Source organism: Melanerpes formicivorus, unplaced genomic scaffold, assembly GCF_026170545.1.
Source record: "Melanerpes formicivorus ecotype bairdi unplaced genomic scaffold, bMelFor1.0.p_v2 SCAF_5, whole genome shotgun sequence".
Classification (NCBI taxonomy): domain Eukaryota; kingdom Metazoa; phylum Chordata; class Aves; order Piciformes; family Picidae; genus Melanerpes; species Melanerpes formicivorus.
In genome coordinates this window covers 30,190,815-30,208,230 of record NW_027142357.1, presented here as the reverse complement: position 1 = coordinate 30,208,230, position 17,416 = coordinate 30,190,815, and the positions used below count along the sequence as shown (strand labels likewise).

General features: G+C 42.7%; 1 protein-coding gene across 1 annotated transcript in view; it reads right to left on the bottom strand.

Annotated features, from left to right (window-relative positions):
* Positions 1–881: 881 nt before the first annotated feature.
* Positions 882–17,416, bottom strand: part of SLC49A4 (solute carrier family 49 member 4) — a 75,008-nt gene continuing 58,473 nt past the window's right edge. The window contains exons 8-9 of the mRNA XM_068138993.1: positions 11,799–11,981; positions 882–8,333 (exon numbers count right to left, since the gene is read on the bottom strand). Of these exons, the coding sequence (XP_067995094.1) occupies positions 8,218–8,333; positions 11,799–11,981 (299 nt within the window). The 3' untranslated portion in view covers positions 882–8,217. The remainder of the gene's footprint in view (positions 8,334–11,798; positions 11,982–17,416) is intronic.

Here is a 17,416-nt window from a genome sequence, read left to right as displayed (position 1 = left end):
CCTCCAGGGATGGTGACTCCACCACCTCCCTGGGCAGCACATTCCAATGGCTAACAACTCTCTCAGTGAAGAACTTTCTCCTCACCTAGAGCCTAAACTTCCCCTGGCACAGCTTGAGACTGTGTCCTCTTGTTCTGGTGCTGGTTGCTGGAGAGAAGAGACCAACCCCTTCCTGGCTACAACCACCCTTCAGGTAGTTGTAGAGGGCAATGAGGTCACCCCTGAGCCTCCTCTTCTCCATCCTAAACAATCCCAGCTCCCTCAGCCTCTCCTTATAGGGCTCGTGTTCAAGGCCTCTCCCCAGCCTCGTTGCCCTTCTCTGGACACGTTCAAGAGTCTCAATGTCCGTCTTAAATTGAGGGGCCCAGAACTGGACACAGGACTCAAGGCATGGCCTAACCAATGCAGAGTACAGGGGCACAGTGACTTCCCTTCTCCTGCTGGCCACACTATTCTTGATGCAGGCCAAGATGCCATTGGCCCTCTTGGCCACCTGGGCACACTGCTGGCTCATGTTCAGCTGGCTGTCAATCAGCACCCCCAGGTCCTTTTCTGTTTGGCAGCTCTCCAGCCACTCTGACTCCAACGTGTAGCACTGCATGGGGTTGTTGTGACCAAAGTGCATCAAGTGGCACTTGGATTTGTTGAATACCATCCTGTTGGACTCTGCCCACCTGTTCAGTCGGTTGAGGTCCCTCTGCAGAGCCCTGCTACCCTCCAACAGATCAACACCTGCTCCCAACTTGGTGTCATCTGCAAATTTGCTGATGACTGACCCAATCCCCTCATCCGGATCTTCCAGTGATACTACAGCAGAAATTAATTAGCCCTTGCATTTTCTGTTGGTGTTATTTTTTTAAACTAATGACCATTGATGTCTGTGCATCTGAGCAACCTCTTTAATGTGCCACAGCCAGCAGGTACAGCAACGCTCACTGCAGGGTCAGATTCCAGTTCTAAAAATACACAGCACAGTGGGTGTGTTAGGTTGACAAGTACATCGTGGCTCCAACGCTGTTTTCAGAACAATAAAAATACACCACACATTGCAATATTGCATACAAAAAGTGCCATTTGTCCCCAAAAGAACATTTTATCAAATCATTAAAAATTGTAAAAGTGAAATGCACACAAACTCCAGTAAAGCTGAACAGTCTCACAGGTTGAGGATCGATTGCAAAGATGCTGTCCAACGTGTTAAGCCTCCTTCCTTCTCAGTAGGTCCGTGCAGCTCAAAAGAACCCCAGCTGCTACGTGCATCACATAACTCAAAGCTGCTTTTTTTCCCACTTTATCAAGTACTTGTTTCTGAAATGCACAGTGGAAGACATTAAACTCGGCAGGGGAAAGAGAGATTTAATCTAGCAAATATCACAGGCAGGGAAAACAAACAGCTCTAAAAAACGCATCAACGTCCTGGGGGGCGGCAGCAGCCAGCAGTTGGTGACCCACGGGGATGTCCTGTGGTTCTGCTGGGTTTGCTCGACTGCGGTGACAGGTGGCAGGGCAGGGAGGAGAGGTGTATGCAGGAGAGGTGCAGGCAGAGCCAGGGGTGAGGGAACAAACTGCATTTTTGCAAAGTGGCTTTGATTGCTCCAGGTGTTCAGCAACAGCTAGATACCAGCCAGGGGCATGGCAGCCCCAACTGCTCTGAACATCCCCTTCCCTAAACACAGCTATTTCCCACGAGTTTGTTGATGTTACCTGTCCTTCAGGAGGGGTTTTCATCCAAACAGTGCTGTCTATGCCTTGCAGAATGTGTTGGCCAGGTGGAGAAAAAACAGGGTCTGCACTCCCCACAGAAGTCTCAAGGCTGAGGACACACAGCCCATTAACCAGGGCATTTCACAGCCCCTGCCCAAGCCCCCAGATATCTCTGTGACTGAGCTGGTGCATTGTCCAGGCTCTCAGTACCTGTCCCAGCATTGCACATACCTGCACGTCCCCCTGCAAAGGAGAACGTGGGACTGGGGTTTTTCTGGCTTTTAACAGATGGCCTAGGGCTGGAGAAGTGGCCTGAGCCTAAAGGGAAAGCCTCCCCACAAAGGAAAAAATGTTTTGCTCATGGTGTTTTCTTTACAGATTGAGTGCAGCAAGCCTGTCCAGATAGAAGACACGGAGAAATCACAAAGAGACAATGGAAGAAGCTGTTATTGCAGACAACAAGTCCCACCAGCCTTCTCTGCCACACCCTGGGAAACCAGCACCTCTACACTGTGTCCCACAGCCAGAGCTGCTCCTGGGGCACAGTGTGTCTTGAACCACGTGAAGGACACAACCTCACCTTTGAGGAAGTGAAAAATGAGACTCTACTGAAACTGGGCTGCAGAAGACAGCCCTCCTGCACAAATGACTTTGGCACCCACCAGCATAGCACCTTCTGGGCATCCTGGCTGCAGTGCTTCCCTTCTTGGGCCCTGCCCTAACCGCTGGCCCTAGCCTGGGCATGATGCTTTCCACAGTGCTGCTGGGGGGTGAGTGGTGGCAGGAGCTCAGGAGCTGTGGAAGCAGGTCCACACCCCAGGTGGGCATGAATTGCTTCAAACACATCGTGATCCCAAGACAAAGACAGGAGCCAGCACATCTGTGCAAATATTTGCTTTTGCTTGTCAAAACTTTGGACAGAGTTTCATTTCTTCCTCTATTTATTAGCTTCAGCTGTCTTGAATCACAAACTGCAAAAACTACAAGCAGATTGACATCATCCTCTGACTTTACTGGGGCTGACACCTGCTCTGCAGCAGTTCTCTGAAATGACACTGCTGGAGACGGCAAGGCAGTTACTCCTGTGCCACCTACAAGCCACCTTGCAGCAGTAATGGCTGCAGGGAAGCGAACAAAGCCTGTGTTGATACTTACAATCTCTGACACGAGAAGCAGTGAGCCTGGAGGCCACCTCTCTGTTGGAAGGGAGGCAGCAGCCACAAGGCAGATTTTGCCCCTGCGTGCACTTCCCTCCTCATCCCAGCCCCAGTGCTGCTTCCCATGGAAGATACTGAAGAGCTGTTCACTTGGCAGGGTCAGTATCAACCCTTGCATGACTGTGCACCCATGAGCACCACTGCACACTCCACATCCCCACTCCTCAAGCCTGGTGTTTTAATGAGGCTGAGAACAGCAGCACCAGCATCCAATACCAAACTGGCACCAACACTCAGGAAAGCCTTCCCACCAGGGCAGCAGCTGTCTTGCCAAGGTATTGCAATGACTCCCTGACAGCCTAAAAGGAATCCTCCCCCAAACTAATGGAACATAAAAATGTCTTTGTCATAGACACCTACTAGTATTTGCAAGTGACCCACCAGAAGAAATTAAGCCCTGCTGTCACTGCATTACTGAGCAGTTGCATCCACTCTGCAAACTGTACTGTTTCCATTCAGATCTCAGTCAATCCTCACAATGAAATGGCTTCTCTCCCTCCAGTAACAGCCTATATGCCTATCAGTCAGTTCTGCTGGTTTATATTGCAGGGAAAGCCTCTGGGGTCACTTGCTGAGTTTATTGTAGAACGTGACAGGCATTAGCATCCCTGTCACGACAAAACTTCTATGGATTTGATCAACTCAAGGCAACATTTCAGGGTTTGAAATGGCCTCCAGCACAATCCTCCTCAAGACCCCTGCCCTTAATCCATCGGCCTGGTGCTCCCCTGCGTTACCAGCATGAACACTGATGCAGCTGGAGGCTTTCCAACACAGGCATGGTTAAAGACATCCTACTCCCATTCATTTCAGCTCTGTCAGATGGTTGGGAGTAACTGTTAATACTTTGAATCTGAATACCTAATAGGCACAGCGCCTATCTGCTTGGCCTCTTCAGGTGTGTGAGCTAAAATTATAAGTTTCAGGCAAATTATAGTCTGCTCATAACAGACTCTGTGCTCACATAGGTGCAAAGCCCTTTGGGTCTGCACTTTCTTCCAGCTTGCATAATTTTCCAAAAAAAATTACTATTTTTCTGTATATTAAGTACATGGTTAACCAACCCATCCCTCTACAAATCACTGGCTTTATGTATTAAGTACAAGGTTAGCCAACCTATCCCTCTAAAAATGTCACTATTTTAATGTAGTCAGGACACGGTTGGCCAACTCATCCCTCTAAAACAAGGTTGTAAATTGAGCCTATATCTACTAAGCTTGAGCATCCTCACCAGCAGCATGAAAGCTAGCACAGTGCTGAAGCTCGCAAGAGGAAAAGCCATCAGCACTGGAACCAGAACTGAGAGCTGTTACTAAGCCAAGGAGAAGCCTGAGGAACTGCCCATACTTAAAATGAAGCTGTTAAGAGGGAGAAGTCACTCCAGAGCATCCTTCCCAGCATTTTCAACACAAAACACAACATTTATATGTTAGAGGGCTCAGGGCTGCTGGAAAAAAGTGTTCCTCAGGGTTGTGAGCCTGGAGGCCATATAGAAAAGCCAATGTTGTGACTTCCCACGGCACCTTCCTCTGGTGCTGGACACAGGTGGGGATAAAATATTTTTCAGAGGTCTCAACATTTTCAAATCTCACCTCCATCCTGAGCTGGACCTGCTAATTAATAAAATCCTGAAGCCCAAACACTGTGTGTGGAATGCAGCAGTGTTCTGCACAACTTCAAATCATCTAGGAGTAAACCTTAGGGTCCCGCTCAGGTAGGTTTCCATTGGCCTTGATGGGAACTTCAGCTGAGCCCAGACCTGTGCCTACAGACCCAGTGTGTGTCTCCAGCAGAGTCCTGCCATGTCACTCCTAGAGGATAACAGCCTGAGCCCATCAGCAATGGCAGTAGTGCCTCTAGGATAACAAATTTAAGGAGAGGAAACTGCTGCATGACAGCAGCTGGAAGAGAGGAGTGAGAATATGCAAAAGGAAAAACTCTGCAGACACCAAAGTCAGTGAAGAAAGAGTGGGCAGAGGTGCCTCATGGGGAAGACCATGGTAAGGCAGGGTGTCCCTTGGCAGTAAATCAGATCCCTCTGCAGCTCATGAAGGACCCCATGCTGGAGCAGGTGTTTGCCCAAAAGAAGGTGTGACTCTGTGGTAAGCCTACCGGAGCAGCCTCCTGGCAGGACCTGCAGAGAGAGGAGCCCCTGCTGGAGCAGGTTTGGGGGCAGGACTTGTCCCACTGTGGAGACCCATGCTGGAATAGTCCACTCCTGAAGGACTGCACTCTCTGGAAGGGACCATGTTGGAGCAGTCTGTGAAGAACTGTAGCTCATGGGAGAAGTTTGTGGAGTACTGTCTCCTCTGGAAGGGACCCCACACAGGACATAGAGCATAAGGAGTCCTCTCCCTAAGGAGAAAGCAGCAGTGGAGACAACATCAGTAATGAACTGATTAGAATTCCCATTGCCCATCCCTGAAGGTAGAGAAAATCAGGAGTAAAGTGAAGCCCAGGAAGAAGAGTGAGGTTGGGGAAAGGTGTTTCAAGATTTGGGTTCATTTCTCATTACCCTACTACTCTGAACTGATTGGTAAAGTTTCCCCAGTCTGAGACTATTTTGCCTGTTGATGGTAATTACTGAGTGATCTCTTCCTGCACCTAACCCATGAGCTTTTCATTATACTTTCTCTCCCATGTCCAGCTGAAGAGGGGAGTGATAGAGCAGCTCTGGTGGGGATCTGGTGTCCATCTGGGGTCAACCCACTGCACTCAGAAACTTCTACCGCAGCATGAAGGTTCACAAAAGCAGTGAGCAATTGACAGAGACTCATAAAAACAATCAGTGGGGTTTAACACAAGATACTCACTCTTCTGCTCTGGCTGTAGAGAAAGCCTGCATCTGGCAGCACTGAAAAATATTTTAAATTGTTCAAGGCTTTCTGGAACAGAGGCAGGAGAGGTTATGGTCTGAACACTGCCTGAAGCGCTTCTCCATGTTAAAATAGTCATGACAGTGAAAGGGTTAGAAATCTCCATCAGACGGGACAGTGCCCGAGCTGTGCAATTTTAATCTTAATATAGCTACAGTAAATTGTAGGAGCAGAGCTCTGAAGAGCCATCCGAGCTTGCCATTCTGCCATGACAATGCAACTCCAATCAGACTCTTGGCAAGTGATCCCTGGTTTCAGAAGACAATAGGTAGCAGCAGCTACTGGATACTGAAACTCTTCCAGGCACTAAAACATAGTAAAAAGAAGTTGGACAGTTAATACCATTGTCTGAAAAATGGTAAGAGAATGATGCCAGCAGATCTGAATGTGCTGTTAAATTGATTTAGTTATCCCAGTGTGAGTTAGCTCCATTTCTGCAGAGCCTGCTCGGAGATAGAAAAGATCATTTAGGAGCTGATACAGGCAATGAGCAAAGTCAATTTTCTGTTACTTCAGAAAATACATCCACTGTGGTGAAAACATAAAAGCAGGGAAAAGCTTGTTTTATTTTACTGTGCAGGTACACTCCTGAGTTAAAGGTATTGGTGGCACAGTCCCTCTGCAAAGGAGAGCAGGCAGCATGAACAGATCCGTGCCTGAAAGGGTGCGCCCAGTTCAGGGTTTATTCGATGAGCTTACAGTGCCGGTGTCACCCCAGGGTGGCAGAGAAGAGGCCCACACAGGAGCAGAGCGTGTTTGATTCAGACTTCTACAGAGCAGAGCCCTGCATGCCAGCCTCCTCCAACACGTGCACAGCCCCACTGTGATGAAATTGTTATGATAAGAAATCATTCACCCCTGAAAAAAAACCATGTTGCAGATAGGCTGCGTATGCGCTCCTGTTCACAGCAGTGGCTGGTTTGGTTACAAACAGTGTCATAACCACCATCCAGAGACACGATGACTTAAAACAAACCTATGTAAACACTTAGGTAACTTATATATAAAAGATATATATATATATATGTAAGTTTTATTTGTGTATACATAGATATAAATACACACACGCAGACACCCCTAACACAGCACGGAACACACACGCACACACACACGGAAATATTGCAAGTGATGCTGAACTGAAATCTAAGAATATCATTAAGAAATTATTAGCACATTTAAAATTGAGTTAAAAAACTATTCAAAGTGTCTTTAATATTTAGGTTCAAGTAAGGGCCAGAAGGACCACAGGTTAGCACTGATAAAAAGAGCTGGCATCGTATTTCCCACGTTATGCCAACGCTCGAGTTATTTCTCATTGGCATTTTGCCATCAGGGCACCTCCTCAACTAGAAAGGTGTTTTGTTTCGTTGTCAGGAAAAAGTGATTTTAAAGACTTGGGTTAACAAACAGTATTGTTTAGGCACCCTCAATCATAAACTAATCCTAAAAACCATGCACACCTCAGAGTATAAGAAACGAGAACTAGTGGGACTTAGACAGCCACACCCACAGTACTCGGTGGCACAAACAGGTCTTCGCAGTAGAAAAGACAGTACTGGAGACGGGGGGATGAAAAGGTGACACAGTGGTGGCCTTTAAAACAGCAATATTTACCAAGAGTGACCCTCCAGTAAACTTCTGACATACCACAGATGCTCCGTATTCAGGAGACACAGAACCATGGTGGCATTTCAGAGGCAGCTGTGGGCGCAACCCAGGTTTCGGTGGCAGCTAAAGCTACTGTTTACATGTGCTCCAGGGTGACAACGAACACCTCTAACAACACTGCAGGGATTGTTTGGGATAGTTAGTGTGGCTAAACCCTTTGGTACCAGCGTCTTCTATCAGAAATCACTTCATTAGAAAGTAGAAGTAGTGTTTTAGCTTAACTGTTCAATGGACATTAATTCTGTAAATGACTAGTCATTTTTTAAAGGAGAGGTCTTCAAAAAACAATTCTTTTTCCTTTTGTCTTTTTATTTTCTTTTTGTTAAGATTACTCACTATTTTTATTCTGATAAAAGACTCCAAAGGTGTCTGGTACCCTGGTGTGCGTAACTGTGAGTCAGCAGACACACACACCTCACACACACGCACACACACACAACTGTACACGTACACCTCGCTGCTACATCAACAGCCTTTAACACAGAGAGCCCCAGCTCCTGCTCCAGGGCTTGTACATCAGATATATTCTCTTTGTGCATTTCGGCATCGTTATCACCATTCAAGTTCCATGTTTATCCTTAAATCAAGGTGGTCTTGAACCTAAGAACAGCCAGTCCCACACCCTCTCTAAGAAAGCCACGATTACAGTCTTGTAGTTGTTTTCCTGCTGTTCAGTTGTGCAAATCCAGGCAGATGTGCAGACTGCAAAGCTGGCTTCCAGTCTTTTCCAATCTCTCGCCAGTCCACTGTTATCACACAGAGACGACGACATCGAGATAGAGTCTGTCATAGGACTCACGGAAGCACAGAATGAGAAGCAGGCTGAGCAGACAGGATCCTGGCAGGCACCAGTTGAACCAAGAAAACTCTGTAATGCAGAAAACAACCCCGACCTCAGAGTTATCAAACACATTTTGTGCTTAAAGTGACCAATAGAAAGTCTTAGCATTGTAGACAGCCATGGACAACTGTGGTAACATTTACCACAATTCAAACGCCAACAGGAGGAGAAACTTCTTTACAGTGAGGGTGACAAAGCACTGGAAAAGGCTGCACAGAGATGTTGGGGAGTCTCCTTCTCTAGAGGCTTTCAAAACACACCTGGATGCATTCCTGAGTGGACTACCCTAAGTGATCCTGCTTTGGCAGAAGGGTTGGACCCAATGATCTCTGGAGGTCCCTTCCGACCTCTAATGTACTGTGATACATACACACAGACATATATATATGCTATAACTAATGCCTCCAGCTAATGTTAATCCCCCTTAGTCAACCATCAGTGAAGAGAACAAGGTGTGTGTGGGAAATCTATCACTGCTAATGGAAAATAAGCCATTTCTGAAGACTCTACTCATTAGTTCGTTCATTTCTATGGATTGAAAACTAAATCAAATTAGAAGTGTGAGGAGTAAGGCTTGTTTTTGAATCAAACCTGCTACACAGCATGAGGAGGGAAAACTGATTGCTGAGAAGAAACTTGTGAGCAGGTCGATCAATTAAATTTGAAACTAGTTGCACCAACAGCTCCCCAGAAGCTTCTTTTTAGCTGTTAGACATATTGTGCTACTTTTAAAAGGCCTGTGTTCTGAATTCAGTAAATCCTGTTGTCTCATATTTGACTACTAAACAGAAGCTCTATTCAGATTTTGGGGCTTGGGGTTTGGTTTTGGTGTTTTGTTTGGTAGGTTGGGTTATTTGAAGAAAAAAACCCAAACCAGACAAATGCACCACAATTTCCTCTAATGTTTTACTGGAGATGGTCTTTTATTACTAAGTTTCCTTTAGTATCATTAGGACTAACTTACTTTTACAGCATCTAAACTCTCAGAGTCTGAGTTAATAAAAATCAAGACTTCAGCCCTGCTGCTTTCTTGAATCTGTAAATTACATTGCTAAAGGAAAAAGTGCATTGTATATTATGTAATTCAAAGGGGGAAAGTCAGAAAGCCAAAATTTAAAAAAACCCTGAAAAAATAAAATTCAACCTTCCAAACACTGTAATCTTCAATACCACCTTTCCTCATCCACCTAAAATCCCTTACAGATTTGTTTAGGCAGTAATCTTATTGAAACCTGAGTAAAAATTACCTAGGCTTAGAGATGACCATGCTATGCAATGCCAGAAGTCAATAAGCAAATGCATGGCTATTATTTTCCTTGTAATGTTCTTGCTTAATTGGATTAAGTAGACTTTAACCCAAATATCCTAAAAGATCAAATTTAACTTGTGAATCCTTCACATCTTCTGTAATTCAGAGTTTGTGACAGCACTGTCAATGCATGCTAACACATTGATCACGTGAAACTAAAGATTGATTTGCTTCGGTTTTACTCTTGGAAGCCCGTGCAGAAAAAGCAAAGGAAAACTGCATCCAGTGAGTGCAGCTTTGGATCTTAGGGCACAACACTAGCATGGAGGTTGAGCTTTAGAGAAGTTTACATCGCCACTGTGTTAGCTGGACCAAAATCTTCAATGCACTGGAAAGTTTCCAATGCTTGGCTCTTCCACAGCCTTTGCAGTACCAGAATACATGGAGAAAAGGTGGGAAATCGGAACTGAAACTACTGAAAGATTATTTGGCCTAGAAAGCAAGACTGTGGGAAGATGAATCTGACTGAGTTCCAGTTTATCTGTAAGCTACTTAAATGCCATTAGAGGATGTATTTGAATCAAATGAAAGACAAACATTTAAGATCATTATCTACCTTCTACAGGATTTTTTAATCAAAGGAGCCAATAACACCCACTGGCATTGATCCCCCCCAGTGGTTATATGCACTCTTGTACTTTTCATCACTTGTGGAACTGCATCATGGAGAATGACTCCCCTAACAATATATTGCTTTCTAGTATTTTTTTTTTCCCTTTGAAAAACCAGGGAAAATATTCCAAGTGCATGGATATATTATTATCAGTTTTATCTTTACCTGCATTTATTGATACCTGCTAGGGAAATATTTACGGGGTGGGGGTGGGGGGGTGGGGGGTGGGGGAAGGCCCCAAATACCTTATTTATGAGAGAGTAAGATCATTTTTATCATCATTCTTCAGTCAGAAGTGAGACACTGTATCCCCACCCTCAATATTAATTAATTCTGAATACTGGATTGTTAACTTTGAAAAATGCTGAAAAAATTCCCTATTGTATGTAGACTTTTCAGCTCAGGTATCAATGTTGGAAATTGTAGTATATGTGAAGAGAGTTCACACCAATTAATATTAATCACAAAAGCACTCCTTAAAATGCAAAGACTGAATATCATGCCACTCAGGCTGGGATGGAATTCAGATTTCATGGCAATGCAGTTCAATGTCAGTATTAGAAATAAATAAGTAACATAATTTTGTGCTCACAGACCACAAGTTGCAACAGGGTTGTTAACCTGCTTGTGATTCCTTGGCAGAAACACACAAATCACTCTTGACAATTTGCCCCAGGCTGTAACCTTCATAATTTCAAGCACAATTCATTCTGCAAATTGTCATTCTCCTCTTTGTTATAAAACACACCACCTTAAGAAGTACACGGACTCATGACAACATATAAAAGCTTGCAATTTCTAATGGCTCCAAAGCAAAACATTGCTTTACAAGTCTTGCATCATGAAGCAAATGTTTACCACAACAGCAAAACACAAAACAAAAATCTGCATCTTTGAAAAACATTAATGAAGACTCCTTCCCTTTGAAAGCAAGATGGGTTCCTGTTTCACAGCTTAGAGCAACAATATGTATTATAGTCTATTAAACAGCGAGTTGAAAGATACGATTATGAATTGTGAGGAAGCAATTAATACTTGAAAGATGAGCAAGTCTGAAGAAGTGTTGATGAAAATATCAAGCAAAACACTGTTCTGCCTCATTAGGCCACTAGATTATCTGAAGGAAGGAGTATTTAATCTTTGAGCAGTGGTCAGGAGATGCTCGCTCCCCTGCAGTTCAACACACTGAACGAAGCTGACCCTCCTGAGCAATACAGTTATATCCAGCACCATGAGGCTGGAGTAGCTTTTTAGTGGTTTTGAACACCCTTAGATAGAAACATTATTGATGGTCATATTACCCAGACCTTTATACAGACATGATGATAGTAGGTATCTTGATGGGTTCCAACTACAGCATATTCTAAGCAGCACATAACTGTATACATCTTGTACTGAAGCATTTAATTTTTATCAGCATGCATACAAAAGAGAACAATTAAAGCTCTTCTTCTTTGCTGCTATATAGGTGGATTCAACCACCTAATTATTAACAGGAATTGTATGTGCAAATCCTTCCCTCTACTGACAAGGGAAGAATTAGATTTTCAAGGTAGCTTAGATTTCTTACCTGTATGGTAAAATGTGAGGAAAAACAAAAGCACTCCCATAAACACATTACTCAAAAAGGTGACAACTCCACAGGTAATTCCTTCTGGAACAGGGTAGACTGTCTCCACAAAGAGTTCAAAGAATATTGGTACACTGCTGTTGAGGAATATACCCAACAAAATACAGGATGTGTACAATGTAGCTATAAAAGAAATAAAAACAGTTATTAATTTCATGCTGTCGTTCCCCCCCCCCATTTAGAGCTGCCAAGAATACTAATGCTTTAGAAACTGAAAATGCATACATTTATTTTTATTCTCTGTGAATCATAAAGCATATCACATCCCACTAGTTTTATGCAGAATGCATACATTAATTTTGAACAAAAAAAAATAAAAAATAGAAACTCTGATTTGTGTCAGGTTTTTTTTTTAAACAGAACCCACAAACACACGTCCAGTGGTTTGAAATTCACTTTCAAATAAAACAAACAGGACAAAATTATGAATGCGAAGCATCACCTACAGTCTGATTTACTTCTGAAATGAATAGAAACTATTGTCCCAGACACAATTAGGACAGGGAGCAATTAATGTACCAAATTGGAAATGGACATGGATTAACCTTTTGACTCAGCTCTAAAGGTCAAAAGTAATTTTGTTTCCATTTTACAAATAAATACTAATGATCTACCAGATATCAAGACATTAGCATTCAGCACAGCCACAGCTGCAACATGTTGAATCCCTTTCTGCTTCAAAAGGAAGTGAAGGGCACCCCACCCCTGGGAGGAACAGCACATGTTGATAACACAGATTGTTCACTGCTGTACAGCAATTATTTTTCTTGCAAGAATTAACAGGAGAATAAAGACATTTCTTCAGTAGCCTCAAATATTTTGTTCAACAACTTCTGACACTGCCAAATACTGAACAGTGCTTAATATCTTAACATAGATGCTCAGTGTGATTCTATTATCTATTAATAAACCTACGTCACCTGTATCTGAAAAAGAGAAGTGTAGAAGCATTTAATTTCTATAAAGAAAGTAAAGAAGTCTGTGCTGAGGGCTGTCTTGGGAAGGGGAAGATTTCCTGACTTGCAGGCTCAACAATCTGAGGTTATTGATCAAGTAAACAGTACAAGGAAACAATTAGAAGATTTGGAGGAGGGAGAAGAAAACGCCCGAGAAGAACAGGCAGGCAAACGCCAGAGGAGAACAGGCGGGCAAACGCCCGAGAAGAACAGGCGGGCAAACGCCAGAGGAGAACAGGCGGGCAAACGCCAGAGGAGAACAGGCGGGCAAACGCCAGAGGAGAAAAAGGAGGGAAAAGGCCAGAGGAGAACAGGAGGGAAAACGCCAGAGGAGAACAGGAGGGAAAACGCCGGAGAAGAAAAAGAGGGAAAACGCCAGAGGAGAACAGGCGGGCAAACGCCAGAGAAAAAAAGGCGGGCAAACGCCAGAGAAAAAAAGGCGGGCAAACGCCAGAGAAATAAAGGCGGGCAAACGCCAGAGAAAAAAAGGCGGGCAAACGCCAGAGAAAAAAAGGAGGGCAAACGCCAGAGAAATAAAGGCGGGCAAACGCCAGAGAAAAAAAGGAGGGCAAACGCCAGAGAAAAAAAGGAGGGCAAACGCCAGAGAAATAAAGGCGGGCAAACGCCAGAGAAAAAAAGGAGGGCAAACGCCAGAGAAATAAAGGCGGGCAAACGCCAGAGAAAAAAAGGAGGGCAAACGCCAGAGAAATAAAGGCGGGCAAACGCCACAGAAAAAAAGGAGGGCAAACGCCACAGAAAAAAAGGAGAGAAGAGGGAAAAGGGAAAAGAAAAGTCTGGAATAGTTTCTGAAGTGTCTATCAAAATAACAAGAAAATGAAAAGAAAAGCTTTTTGGCTACAGAAGTGTTACCTAATCAAAGGGAAATTACTTCTAGCATCTTTTCACTATAGCACAGAACAAAAGTCCTTAGACAATTTTGCCCCCCTCCCCCATAAAGATACACCTATTTATATAAACTAAAAACTGCATTCTCAGTTTAACTGACATTTGTCTGCTTTGGAAAGAGAAGAACTGAAACAGCTCTGCTCCATCTTCTGTTAAGCATTGCTCAAGCTTTCAGTTGAGAAACTGTTAGGAACCAGGCAACCTCCAGCTTAAAAAAAGACCCCGAACATTATTAAAAAAAAAAAAAAGAAAAAAGAAAAAAAGCAGGAAAAAAAGAAAGAAAAAAAAAAGGAAAAAAAAAAAAAAAAAAGAAAAAAAGCAGCTGTTCTTAAATTATGAAGAATCACAGTAAAGAGATAAAGGCCTTAAGAAACAGAAAGGCCTATCAGATTCCCCATTTTATGTGGTTTGCTTCCAGGGCACAGACATCTTTCTTTCTCCACAGAGGATTTGCCTGGACAGCAAAAAAAGGACCGAAGTCCCAGAGTCAGAATGATTGTACAGATGTCACAACTTCAGGAGACACAGCTGGCTCCTGGGTTTTGGTGTTTTTTTTTTTTTAATATATCAGAATGTTCTGAGTTGTTAAGACACACACACAAAAAAAGGGGGAAAAATAAATAAATAAAAAAAGGGGGGGTGGGGGGAATAAACCATGATAACTTTTCCGAGTCTCAAATTCTCTTATTACAAACTGCAGCATAGAAGTCAAAGAAATGGATGCAAGGTTATCTTTAAGAGTCATCAGAGAGGAAGGAAAAAACCCAAACCAGTCTTAGCATGCTCTTCCTGATGGGCTCTCCTAGCTAACATTGAAGAATTGATTCCCTAGTTACAAGAGTCAATGATTTTTTTCCTGCAAGCCTTCACCAGTATTTAAAATTTCATGAAGCTTTCTTTGAACTCCTGTATACCTCAAACACCGCTGCTTATTGCTCTAAATGTCTTTAACTGCTCTCAGGCCTGGCCAGCAACTCTAAACATATTCAGCTATATGAAATTTTCTTGTTGGCTTGAGAAACCAACACATAAATGAAACAGAAGGATCTTTTAACATAAATGAACAACATCTGCCCCTCATTACACTCATTTGAAGATATCTGTAGGTAACTACTTGTAACTTCCAGAGAACATTGTCAGAAGTTTCCCCAAAGAAAAGGGAGTTGTAGCCAGCTCTAATTCTGTACCAGAAACTCAAACAGTAAAAACAGTCATGAAGCTGCTGAAAGCCACAACTGCACCATCAAAAGTAAAGCTCCACAGACAGAGTGCCAGAGGCAATACCTCTGCAGAAAGACTGAAACCTCTTCCAGAAAGAGCAGCAGCTGGGAAAGGGAAAATCACATGCCTCTGAATAGAAATACCTACAGGTCTATAATTTCCAGAAACTTAGATTCACTGGAGATGAAGGCAAAAAGATGCAACAAAGATTAGCAGCCTTTTTGAAGACCAAGACTTCAAATTTCAGTCAATACAGAAGGTGCCAAAGGTTCCATAAAAAAAAAAAAAAAAACGCAGAAGGCTTAAAAATAAATTTGATAGTTTAAAATATGGCAGATGAATTACATCATACTGAAATGTATGAAGACGACTAGACTGCAAGCAAACAGGCACAGCAGCTCTGTTCTTCAGAAATTGCACCTTTACATTCCCTTGTCACAACAGCTTGCATCAGTCATGCAAATACACTCACTAGCACACACCTCACTTCCCTACTACTATGAGCAAAGCAGTGTTAGCTTTACCTTTACCTTTTAGTTCACCCCAAAGCATTACCTACCTCACAGCAGCATGCCCAAACCAGCCAGCTGAATACCTATGACACCACCTCAGCTGAGATCGTAAGTAATACTTAAATATATACACAGGTACATATATACATACATATCTGGAAACTAATAAGAGGTAAGATCAAGGCAAAAGAACAGGCAGAATACAGGAACCAGTAGATGCCAATTTAAGTTGTAAAATCTAATGAAAGTAACAGCTTTAAAGTAGTAAATCACAAAAGGAAGCTCTGCTAGTGAAGGAGACGTACAGATGTGAAAGCCTCCCTTAATGGGTGCATGTCATAGTGGCAGGAGAATATTTTTATTTCATATTTCTGCAAGTGATCTAGGGGCTAAGTGGCATACACGTAAGCTCCTTCCATTAACTTGGCAATTAAATCACAAATCCAACTGACCAACGAGATAGAAAGTTGAAGATGTGCAGTTCCAGACAGAGAAGTTATAGGAAGAGGTCAAATAAGAGCTCAGATTTTTTTTTAATTTTCAATATCTTTTTCATTTCACACACTGAATAGCACAACTCATATCCCAGCTCATGGGCAATGAGACACTGTAGCTGGGAGAACACCACCTATTAACAGAGACCATTTACTTTCCATTTCAGTGACCTTGCATTGAAAGAATGCAAACAATTACCATGATTTTCATTCTGCAAAAGAACAGCTGCTGAAGTTATGGTGAATGTTTTTTTCAATTAAGACAATCTTGATGACAGTCACAGGAAAGGAAGCTAAAGATATAAAAGTATTGACCAAAAAAAAAAGGAGAAAAGAGATGATTTACCAAAAAGCTAACAATATGTTCTAAAGTCCAACAAGGACAGGCATACACTGCAGAGGTCTGTCATGCTATTAGTATTAAAAGATTTCTTTGCTTTTTAAAAATGACTGTTTCTTAGGAAAATAAATTAACTGCCTGTGTACACCAGAGACAGTGGCAGCTGTGGACATCAATAAAAAATGAAATAGGGCTGGGTTTCTTTAAAACATTTTGATTAATGTCATGTTTTAAAGATGTTTGTGTGAATTAAGCAGCTATTTCTCAGGCCGGCCACTGTATAAAGATCAGGAAAGGCAAAACACCCAGCTGAAGCACAGCTGCTTCAGAGAATTGGTCCAGAGCATCCGCAGCAGGTGGCTCAAGCTAGGCTTCATCATGTCATGTTCTGCAATATGTTTAGCAATTTACCCTTGAATTATGCCATCACTAAACATGTAACTAGAGAGACTGATCCAAGTCCAAATAAAAGTAATGGAAGGACCTCCACTGATGTAAACAGTTCTTAGCAATCCACTAGCAGGTATGTCTAGACTGATTTTTAACAGAATATGAAATAGTACCATTTCTTAAAGAAAAGAAAAAGTGGGAGGGGATAAATTTACAAAGGAAATGTGATATGCTAGAGCAGCATCAAGTGCAAGCAGGTGGTACAGTATCTTCTTCCAAAGTCCTCTGCCAGGAACTCTTGAACTCTGTACATTTTGTAACAGTTCTGTTCTTAGACAAACTAAGCCAAGACTCACATAAATTTCACATGGCTCAAAGGAGAGTAAACACAACTGAGTATGTTCTCTTGGGTACAGCACACAATTTAAAGCAAAATCTGTGGAGATGTAGGGCATTTTGTTATTGCCCTTTATAAATGTATCCAAAATGCCAAAAACAAAAGGACAATCTTCATGTGGATGGATGCTTTGCAGACTTCAGTATCCTCATGAATGACCTAAACAATTCAAAGTCAGTTCCTACTACACTCTCTAAAGTCTGTTAAAGTGGAATGAAACTTCCCTATAATTTAATTCTCGCTATTGGCCATGGTAAAAATAGTCATGGAAGAAGTCCTCCTTAACTTCTCTATGAGAAATGTGACTCCCTCAAGGTAAGACAGTAATTTTTCCTGTAATTC